Genomic DNA, 12,052 nt, shown 5'->3' with positions numbered 1-12,052 from the left:
TATATCCATAAGGATATCCATATGGCAAGACTTTTCTTTATACATTGTTTAGCAAACTTGCTACCTGCCAATAATGACAATTTCAAATAAAAATATTTTATTTTTGGCCAATTAGCGCACCTGCTGTCACGAAAAAATGGAAATTTCAGGAAAATATGAAAGTTTTCTTTATTTTTATTATGCCTACCGCTGCCAGAGAATTTCCCAAAAATAAGGTATGTATATTTCTTCCTAATTATATAAATTTAAAGCATTTAACCATCACATTACTACACTGTTTGTATTCAATAATAATATTTTATTTTATTTTCTCCTCCATCTGCATGTTTTTGGCAAACCATTTCCTGAATAAGACAAAATTTTATTTTTATTTTTTTTCCGCCCTCCTCTAATGATAAAAAAAAAAAAATAAGTTCGCAAAACAAAATATAAAAAAAGTTTCGCCTAATATACATATACAGTATATGTATTTACATACATCATACAATAGACACTATCATTCCGTAAATACTTACATCCTCGCCAACAGGTTTAAGTCCAGCTTTACCTGACTTGATTCTCTTCATCATTTCATCAATTGTTGCTGTGTACTTTTCTTGCAAGGGATCTGGAGTTCATATAATAAATCACAAATATAATAAGAACATAATTAATATTAAAAATTATATTAAAAAAATTACAATAGAATGTTGACAATGACAACAAGTACAATACTAGTATAAATTTGCGGTATACTACGTAAATAGTAGTTGAGAGTATTTTTTACACATCATTTCTTCTGAGTACTACTTATATGGTGTACCACAAATGTATACTTCATATTTGTTTATCTGCCAAGCAAACCTTTAAACAATAATTACAATAATATAATGATGATGTTGATGGCATCGGTGAAGAGGATGACTTATGCTGATATAGTGAGAGTGATGATGATCATGATATTGGTAATATTGGTGATTATGATGATGGTAGTTTTTTTTGGACGAGAGACAAAAATGACTAATAAATTATGACAGCATAAGCACATACAGTATATAAGCACACTCAGACATCAGCATTATGTACTACAGTACAATACTTCCTAGAAAGCAGCTGAAGAGCTTGTAAATTTCGCACGTAAATTCAATATGGATCCACAGCAATAACACTTGTATTTTGACGCAGAGTCTCCAGACAGTTCAATTCTACCTTTCTCTTTCTCTTTCCTTTCTCCCTTTTCTTTCTACATTCTTCCTTCTTCTCCCTTTTCCTTTACCCTATCTCATTCCCACATCATTCCTCTTCCCTAAATTCAGTCTCATTAAACACAAAAGAAGATAAATATCAAAACCTAAAAAGAATGTTACAGTAAGAAAAACCAGGAAGGTTAACCCATGGACAAATATGTTCCAAGAGAGGATATATATGTTCTATGAGAAGATAAATGGCCAGACAACTAGATTTGTGGGAAGAGAATGACTGTTGTAACAGAATGCCAATCTCAACAATTTCCTGATAAAATGTCAATTAAATTTCTGTAATTATTCTGTAAATTTCCTTTATAAATCAAATAAAAAAAATTCTACAACAGAACAATTTAGGAAGTCTGTTTGTTCAGATTTTCTTTGGGTGATTAACCCTTTGTAAACCTGCCAACTTTGTTGGTGTTTGATGTGTGTGACAAAAAAACAAATGTATATAGCGCCCTCTATGTAATAATAACAAAGCAGAGCACCCCCTATGTTATTTTTTTGTAAATTGTAGTGGAATTGCTATGGATTACAGTTCTCGGTTGGTATAACTTCGAAATTTAAATGGCCTGTATTCTAATTTTTAATGACGAATACACTTATTCACCTATTTTATCTTTCATAAACATTTTAACGATGTGTGAGATAATACAATGTATTCATGAGGTGTAAAAAGTGGATACTCCATGTGTGTGTTGGCAGGTGTACATTGGAAATTCTGCCACTGAATTTTTATCTTCAGAATTTTACTATTAAAATCCATTCCACAGGTTAGAACTAATCTAATAGTATCGGTAATAAACTTAAATCCATCAGTGAATATTATTAACCAGAAATCTAATCTTCTACGCTAGAACACTACCACACTATCCTTAACTACGGTTATAATATAGGCAGCAAGAGGTCATAGAAATAATATACATCACCATACTGTATATATATAAAACTCAGTCAAGATTATCAAATTTTCTTTGACAAAAACTGTTGTATGCCCATATATAGTCATGGTGATGATGATGTGTCATCATGACCATATTTAGGTATGTCACATGTATTTGTAAAATAAAATATGCCTGGACAGGTCTTTATACATTATTATTATTTTATTAGCCATTGTCAGTGTTACGAACTAACACCAGGAATTATCTGCAGCCATTCAGCATACAGATTCTATGAAAACAAAGGTGTTAATATGTAACAGATAATAATGAGATCTTGCATACATTATAGCTCACAGAGTATAAAGTTAACAGGGGCGGATCCAGAGATGTCCAAAAAGGGGAGGGGTAAAAGAGGGATGAAAGTGGGGCCAATGAGATAACACCACCATAGGGGTCCGGGGGCATGCCCATGTAAAATTTTTTTCTCTAGACGCGCGAAAATAATCTCTGAGGCATTTTAGGTGATCAATTTTTTCTTTTTCATTTTTGTGATTTCCCAAGGGGGGGGGGGGTGGGGTCGGCTTGTTTCCCCCCTCACCAAATCCGCTCATGGTTAAAATAGAAATGAAATAACATTTCTTTAAGAAAAAATTCCTAACCAGATTGATGATGGCAATGTAATGGACTTTTAATGCCGGCAAGCCACACCTTTGATCAACCATTGAATTCCAATATGTATCTTTTGTCCTATATTTATCCAAATATATGCATTGTCATTTGTGTCTTTTGAATATGTTTGTAGTTTTTGTAAGCTTAGTTTAAGTTCTGTATTGTAATATGTTTCTTTATTGTATTTACGGGATTTTTGCATCTTTTTATGTATTTTAGTTTATGATTTTATTTTTATTGTTGAAGTATCTGGAAACCAAATTTCATGTGAACCAAGTTGTACACGTTGACAAATAAATATATCTATTGTATGTTAAAATTATTGGTCACCTTGAGTTGTTTGTATAATTAACTTCTACTCTTTTAAATATTTTATAACATTGTGTTTAATCATAGGGTTACATTACATGTTTGCTTTGTTTATCTTTATATTTACCTGTATGTCTTGTACTTTATCGTTTGTAAATGGAATTTATAATGAATGTTAAAAAAAACCAAAAAACAGGTAATTGAGATGACAGATAATAAAATTTTACATTCATATTTACTATGCTTAATCCAAAGCTTCAGCCATTTTTGCCAGACTTCATCATAAAAAGCTAGTTTTACGAATTTGTATGTGTAAGGGTAATTATGTGAGTCTACTAATATAAAGCCTAGTTTCCTAAAAATCGCTAGACTGTTGCCACAATGTTTTGTGGTACAATCATTGTAGCGTGTAGCAGTCCCCGATGCAATCGGGAATTGTACATTCATGTTTACTATACTTAATCAAATCTTCGGCCATTTTTGCCAGATTTCATCATAAAAAGCTAGTTTGTTTTTAACTAATTTCAATGTATAAGGGCAGTTATTTGAGTATATAATATAAAATAATATAAAACCTGGTTTACTTAAAATCGCTACACTGTTTTCAGTGCAAGCGTTGTACTATGTAGCAGTCCATGACGCAATCGGGAAGGCTCCCTGATTTGACCGACCAATCAGCATCACCGAGAGCTGTTGGCGATAGAGTGTAGCGATTGTATGGAAACCAGGCTTAAGCTGCAGTCGTCATGACTCAAGATTTCTGGATCTAGGCTGAATTGAGCAACTATAACATGCATGAAGTAGAGAATAGCTTTAATAAGATTCTTATAATTAGCCTATGCTTCACAAGACCTATGTTATTTAGTATACCATATCTAATGAATATCCACAGCTTCCAGGCACCCTAGATATGATACACTAACAACTTTAGTCAGTGTAAAATATGGGCATACTAGAAAAACCAATTTAAGTTGGATTAATTAATATAATGCCAGGAAAATGACAGCGACAAAAATGAAAATGACACTTGTCATAGATACTGATGACGATTGAGAGTGACACCCTACCAACTTACCCTTTTTGCCCTTGCCTTGATTTGCTTAAAGAATTAGTATTGACAAAAAGAAAAATTTACATTTTCATAATCATAATTAATAATAATAAAATATAGGAATTCAAAGAAATCAACATAAAACTAATTTGAAATATAAGAATAATAAATAAAATTTAATAAAAATTTGGAAAAATGGTCAAGGCTTACCTGCTTTACCTTGCTTATCATCTGTATTTTTACCTTTGATAAGTTTTCTAAAAAGACTGGAAAATAATAGTACATAAATAAAACATTATGTCCTTAGTAACAAAAAGTTTTAGTAAAAAGAACTATTTTTAATTTGGCATCAGCTTTTAAAAAAATTATAATTAATATTTGAGATTTGGGAAGGAGAGATGGTCGAGAGAAGAGAATGCTTTACAAATTAAAATTTCCAAATTTTATCCACTATAACAAAGCCAGACAATCCACTGACGTTAAAGGATTCTTCATGGGGCAGGAAGTGGGGTGGTAGCCAATAAGTAGAATGTGGAGAAGGAGGAGAAGAGATGGGGAGAGAAAAGATGGGGAGAGAAAAGAATGCTTTGCAAATAAAATTTCTAAAATCTACTAAAAAAAAAATTAAAACAATCCACTCACTTTAAAGGATTCTTCACAGGGGCAGGAAGTGGTGGTGGAGGGGGTGGTGGTGGAGGACGTAGTTTCTCAGAAGCAACCTCCAATTGCTCCTTTACTTTTTTTAATTCATCCTGAAGCTCGTTGATCTGTTGTTCAAGGTTTTCATTCTCCTCCTGGGCGATGCTCAGTTTTGTTTCAAGTGTGTGGACATACTCTTTCTTAGGCTGACCATTATCTTCATTACTGTTTAACTCATCTCTCACCTTTAACAAATAATAATAATAATAATAATAATAATAACAATAATAATAATAATAATAATAATAATAATAATAATAATAATAATAATAATAATTAATAATGTAATATTTCTTTTTACCACTGCAAAAGTCAAAATTATTTTAGCTGAATTTACGTCGCAGTTTCAAAATTCGTAAGGAAATTTATTTGAGCCTGGCAATCATCCAGATATGCTTAATAAAAATACAAACATCCTGATATCTATGTGTGTAGCTTCTTTCCATTATGCTGGCCTCTTTAGTTGTAATTGTGGTTCACTACTCAATTCAAAAGACTTTTAAGAAAAACACTCAGAAAAATCAAAAGTAATAAGCCACTTCCAACATAGAGAGAACACACATAGAAGACTTAGGCCTAGTTCAGACTAGGTGGATAAACCCGACTCAACTCACTGGGTTTATCCACCTGCCAGTCTGAACTAGGTGGCTTATCTCAAGCCAGGCTGTGTTCCTATAGTAACTAGGCCTGGCGCGCCACCGTGTCAAACTTTTCTAAGCCAGGCTTTAATCGTTGCGGGGTGTCTTGCATTGACTTCCGGGTAACAAAATGACCAATCAGCATTCAATTACGTACGCTGTGAGCGAGCGTACGTTTCGCAAACAATGTTTTGAAACACGTTTCCTTGTTACGGTTCATTATTATGCAAATTCACGCCTGGTTAAACTCGCTAGTCTGAACGCCCGGCAAAGTTAAGCCGGGTTTAATGTTGAGCCTGGCTCAACTCAAGCCTGGCTTATTTCCAAGTCCGAACGTAGCCAAAGTAAGATAATACTCTCTGTTATTACACCTGGAATATTCAAGCACCTGTATAACATAATATGTAAATTAGTTCAACATTCTTGGCACACCAACATAATCATACAATATTACTTATCCTTTTTTATATATTTTTTTAATGCATATAATTTCTTAGGAGCATGATTTCAATAATTTGTGCTATTCTGTTTGTGGTTATGTGACAAAAGTTACCAACAATTATTTGTAATTTTATTACTTCTATTTATTAATGATGTTAGCAAAATTAAAAGCAAATGTTGAAAAGGTATTACAATCATCATAAAATATTTGCTGTTGTTAAAGTAAAAAAACTGCAAAAAAATCAGTTAAACAATTAAAGTAAAAAATACCCACATAAAAAAAGTATAAATAATATATTTCTGGGATAAAAAGGCAAGACCTCAATCCACAGCCTCAAATCAAAATGAAAAATCAATCAACACCATATTAAACTTACGTATAGTAGCAATGGAAAAAACACAATTAACAATCCAATTACCACACATAATGATTTTAAAACATTATTATTAAACTTATACATAAATGGAAGTAGTATATATATATATATATATATATATATATATATATTGGAGCTTATCCCCAGTTTTAAGCACATAAAATGAGGTTATTTTATTTTATTTTTACTTATAAATGTTGAAAATAATACTTTAATGATATTTTAAATTTTTAAAAATGGAAGTGAGGGCAAGTAATGCTTTATTCTATCAAGGTGCAATGGCTTTGTTGCATGACAGGTAGCTGAACTTAATCTACTCTTATGCAGCAAGCATATATTGTACAGTAGTTCCTTGAGTATAAGTCATCTCTTTCCCCCTCCTCCCAATACAAAAGACAATATGAACCATAAAATGCAATGTAGGGCTAGATGGGACTCAACTTTAGAGTCTAGGCCTCACAAAATAGACTAAGAAGCCTAGCGTACTTACATAAAGTAATAAATAAAAAAATAAATTTAATGCTAAATTTTAATGGAGTTAATCCCTTAAAAACATACTTGGTACGTTTTATACTTTCAGAATTGTTATCTGTCAAATAAAGTGAAGAATTTCAATTCCAAACCTCCTTATTATAACTAGGTGGAGCGCTTTTTCACAAAAATTACTCAAAAATTGGGGGAGGGGGAAACAGATATGCTTTTATCCCCTGATGGGCTTATACCCGAGAACTATAGTACATACTAATTAATATTGATTATTGAACAGCTTTGTATAATTGCCAATACCATATGGAATGACTGCATACAAGTACCTTTATCAATGCATCTGGAAGTATATCACTTTCTTTCTGTCAAAAATCAATTGCAACGCCACAAAAATTATTTTACAATAATTGTAGTGATTTATAGTATGAAATTTAATGTTCAGTAAATGTGTGGTGGCTTTGCATTTTGCTTTCATTAATTGCCAATAGATAATTTCTTAAGACGGATTGTACAGCATATCAGTTTTTTTATTCTTTCAAAAATTCTGTTGAATTTATTGGATTTTAGTCTGATACCAATATAATAATTATGATGACAATAATGATGATGAAGATGCTGATAATAACAATAATGATAACAATAGTAACAACAGTAACAATACTGTATTAAGTTTCATTAAATTCATATCGTCTGAAATTCAGGAAAGCGAGTCTGTGGTTTTGTCCTTTTGCATCTTCATTTTTTTCTGTCAGTTGTAAAAAATAAAGAAACAAATTCTGCTTTTCAATCAGATAAAAACTCAGAATTACCTCTGAGACATGGGCAGGAATTCCTTGGCCAGATTCTGCACTAGAATCATTAACTAAAACCTGTAAAACTTCTGGAGGTGGTGGAATGATATCATCTGACAAGGTTACATCAGATTTGCTAGATGGTATTGGAATTAGAAAAGAATCTTCAGAAGCAGCAGATGTCACACCAGGTTCTCCAGATGGTACAGATGCTGATTTGGGTTCTTCTGATGGTACAGATGCTGATTTGGGTTCTTCTGATGGTACAGATGCTGGTTTGGGTTCTTCCGATGGTACAGATGCTGGTTTGGGTTCTTCTGATGGTACAAATGATGGTTTTGAGTCTTCTGATGGTACAAATATTGGTTTTGATTCTCCAGAAGTTACAGAGGAGTAATTAATTTCTTCAGATTGTCCAGAAAATTCAACAGGTTTTTGTTCATGGTTATCTTTGAATAATACTGGTGTCTTACCAGTAACTACTCCGTGTTCATCGTTTGCATTTGTATCATAACTGGCAGGTGTAACCTCTGCACTGACACTTACCACCTCTGGTGTAGTCTGATCTGCAGACATCCCACTAGATAGATCAGCCAAATCTGGTGGACATGGATCTACACTAGGTGGATGCTGATCAGCATCAGGTGGGCACTCATCTACATGAGAGGGTCGCTCACTATTAAGAGGTGGCTCATCATCAGAAACAGGTGGCAAATCAGCAGAAGCTGGTGGCACAACACTTTCAACATGTGTGGATACTTTGTCATCAATATCAACTTTCTTTGATTCAAAACCAGTAATGCAATCAGAAAAACAATATGAAAGGAACAAAATTTATTATTATTAATGGTTAATATAGTGTCACCTGGATGTAAAAGAGTTTTTATGCAACAGTAATAAAAAATTCACATGAAACATACAGTATTTTAAAATAAAAATTATGTTCAAATGGGTCTTTTCACAGCCATAATTAAACCACATTGCAATAGATGTGAACTTATATACAGAGAACATTATTAAAAGTGATGAATCAAAAGAGTAAACATACTGAATCGTATCAATCAAGCAGACCTGAAATGAAGGCACTCAAATTCAAATTAATCATAGTCATAATCATACCGTATAGTAATGATAAGATTAGGACAATGATATAATCATAACCATAATCGTGTCATTACTATACGAAAATCTAAATGTTTGTATTATGTTTGTACTATCAGATACTTAAAAGCATCTCATCCTTTAAATCTAACCTGAAAAGCTATCTCTCTCTTTCTATGGTTTAGTTATTTTTTCCCTCTGTCTCTCTCTCTCCCCCACCCCTCTGTCTCTCTCTTTTTCTTCAGGCTGGCCCTAAACTATTTTTTTTTAAAATTTTATTTTCAACTTCGTTATTTTTTGCTTTTCTTTTTTTGCCATTATTATTCTGCTTTTAATTATTTTATAGTTAATTTGATTATATTTTAAATTTAATTTATATAATATGTATATATATATTGTAATAATTTTTTTTCCCTTTGTTTTTTTATTTGTTATTTGGTTTTATATTATTATTTTATCATTTTAATTTCTTTGTTAATCTATTTATATTTCCTTTGTTACTTGTGTTATGTATTGAGGGTCCCTAATGATCAGTTCAGCTGGATGGACCACCCTCTGCACTAATAAAGTGCAGAGGGTGGTATCATTGTTGAAATAAAATAAATAAATAAAAAAAGAACCCTGTACATCTTTCGAGACAAGTAGGGGGTTACCCCAATGTACTTGTACATTCAGGCCCTGTAGTGGACAAATGAGAGTAGCTGGTACCGGTTTACCAGGTACTGTAGGTCAGACACAAAGAGACCCTTAGGTGAGAAGCAAATTACTGTAAGAGCTAGTCCGCACCTAGAGCGCTTTGAGAAAGTTTCAGTATAAAGCGCTATATAAATCTAACTACATTTCAATCTAATCCAGCAACAGCAACAACGACAACAACAACAACAACAACAACAACATTTGTATAGCGCCTTTCTATGCAGATACGAAGCGCTGCACCCCACATACTTGAGGCACCTCACAACCCACAGGCAGCAGTGATCATTGCCTAACCCAAGCACAGAACAAGTAAACAAATCAAAAGAAGCAGTGGCAAAGTTTGGAATCATGCAACAATAAATAAAATAAGAATAAAAATGAGGATAATTAGTTAAAGAGGTGAGTCTTTAAGTTAGACCTAAAGACAGCCACAGATGGTGAAGATCGAATGTGCGCTGGAAGGTTATTCCAAATGAGTGGCACCTTGAACAGAAAAAAATTGTTACCAATATGCTTGTTAAATATAGGTTGATGAAAATTTACATTTGAAGCTGATCTGGTACGAATTAGCTTTTTACGTACAAGTAGAAAGTCAGAGATACTGTATATTATATATATTACATTACATTACATTATTATGAGAAGGCCCTCTGACCACTTAAGATATGAGCTAAAATAGCTGCCTGGAAAGCCACCTGCAGGGCCTGACTTAAATAAGCCTTCTAAAAGCATTGAAGAGAAGTAGAACATTTAATTATTATCAGAGTAAAAAGTTAATTTACGCATAATGTATTTTCTCAGTTTTATAGACTTCACCTTATCTTGTTTTTCATTCTTATCTCCCAACATGGCATTCAATTCTTCTAGTTCTTTCATCGCCTCCAGTAACTTGTCATCCGAAGTCAGTTGCGTAGGATCCATCAGGATTTGACTTTGTCGCTTGGCAACTTCAGAGACGACTTTATTTTCCTGGTACATCTGTGAAGTAAATGAGCAAAATCATCATTATTATTATAATTTCATTTTTATTTTATTATGATTATAAATTTTTACAGTATTAAAATACTATTATTCTAATTTATTTCTTTATTATTTCACACATTTATAACTTCGATCATACTGAAAAATAAAACACTTGAAAAAACATGATCATCATTACAATAATCAATTAAGCAATCTTGCAATGCAAATGTACTTAGTGCATGTATATTACCATTGGCAATCAATCAACCAATCAATTAATCAATCAATTTGTAGGGACAGATCCAGAGATGTTCAAAAGGGGGGTTGAAAGGGGGGAGGGCAATCGAGATAACACTACCCTAGGAGTACGCCCGAAAATGACCTCTCAGGCACTGTGGGAAATCCTTATTTTTTTCTTTCTTCTTTTCTTTCCAAACAGGGGGAGGGGATTGGGCTGGCCTGCCCCCACCCCAAATCCTCCCCTGATTTGTACCAAGCTATTTGTATTATATCCTTTAACAATATTATAATTATTACTATAAATTATGATATTCAGCATCAGTTACAAAACAATAAACTTGGCATCCAATCATGGCTGATAAAAAAATTGGCATTGAAATTAATGACGTATCACAAAAAAAACAAAAGTTTTTACATTAATTGGCAAAATTTTGAAACATAGTGGAAACTACAAGACGACTTCTTGCAAAATATAATTTATTTGGCAAATTATTGCGGAAGCTTCTCATGGTAATTTTTGAAAAGGAAGCAAAACTCAAAGAAAATGCTAATTAGTCAAACAAATTATTGTTTCCACGAATCCATTTTTTATTGTCTCCTCCATGTGTGCCTACTTTTATCTTTAAATTGGAAAACTGTGTTAGTGGTATGTTTTTTTTAATGCATTATGCCATTTTATCCAAATAAGTACTGCATACTTGAAAGAGAAGGAATAATTCTTTTCACACAGCTAATTCAAGAAATAGTATTCTACAGTTTGTTAAGTTTGGTGAAATAATAAATTTCAGCAAAGGCCTTGTAAAAATTGTGCTATTTTTTCAACATAAAATGTAGAAAAATACACAAATTTGAATTTGTGAATGGAAATAATGAAAAGTGATTGTATTAAATAAATCCAGGAGAAAACATAATTGATACTTTTTGCAATCCTTTAAAAGGACAATTACACTATGTAAATCAATACTTTCAGTGCAGGTAATTTAGGATAATTAATTAATAAATGAATCCACATCAATTTTTGAATAATTACCTTTGCTGCAAAGCACTCGGCTTTCTTACGAAGAACAGTTTCTCTCTCATAGTTCTCGCTAATCTCTTCAAATTCACTAACAACGAGAGTTGAAACTGTAAAACAGAAAATAGATATGATAAATACAACATTGAAAGTACAATAGAATAGAAAGTCAGTTAAAATATATACAGCACATTATTGGTATTTTTTTACATTTTGGTTGCCAGCAAAGCGTATACTCGTCCCACAGGGTGTTTCTGAGGGCGCCAGGGACGACTACACTTGTAAGAATCAGGGTAACATTCTAGCATTTATTACTTCTTTGTTATACATTGTAGGAATGTAGGTCAGAATGGCCCCAGAAAAAATGGCCCCGGAAAAAATGGCCCCGGTAAAAATGGCATGCGTTAAAAAAGATGATGTTAAATTAGTATTAGAAACTTCTTCTTAGTAGGAATACATATATACA

General features: G+C 32.5%; 1 protein-coding gene across 1 annotated transcript in view; it reads right to left on the bottom strand.

The window, feature by feature from the left end:
* LOC117117952 (shootin-1-like) overlaps positions 1-12,052 on the bottom strand; it is a gene marked incomplete in the record, with an annotated part of 37,231 nt that overhangs the window by 4,876 nt on the left and 20,303 nt on the right. Inside the window, 8 exon segments of the mRNA XM_033262440.1 lie at positions 516-607; positions 4,164-4,187; positions 4,350-4,405; positions 4,782-5,023; positions 7,107-7,142; positions 7,590-8,351; positions 10,185-10,346; positions 11,602-11,696. Of these exon segments, the coding sequence (XP_033118331.1) occupies positions 516-607; positions 4,164-4,187; positions 4,350-4,405; positions 4,782-5,023; positions 7,107-7,142; positions 7,590-8,351; positions 10,185-10,346; positions 11,602-11,696 (1,469 nt within the window).

This window comes from Anneissia japonica, unplaced genomic scaffold (genome assembly GCF_011630105.1).
Source record: "Anneissia japonica isolate Jap-2015-1 unplaced genomic scaffold, ASM1163010v1 scaffold288016_len413324_cov198, whole genome shotgun sequence".
NCBI classification, from domain to species: domain Eukaryota; kingdom Metazoa; phylum Echinodermata; class Crinoidea; order Comatulida; family Comatulidae; genus Anneissia; species Anneissia japonica.
Note: the sequence above shows the minus strand (reverse complement) of the source record. Positions and strands in the feature narration are given on the sequence as shown.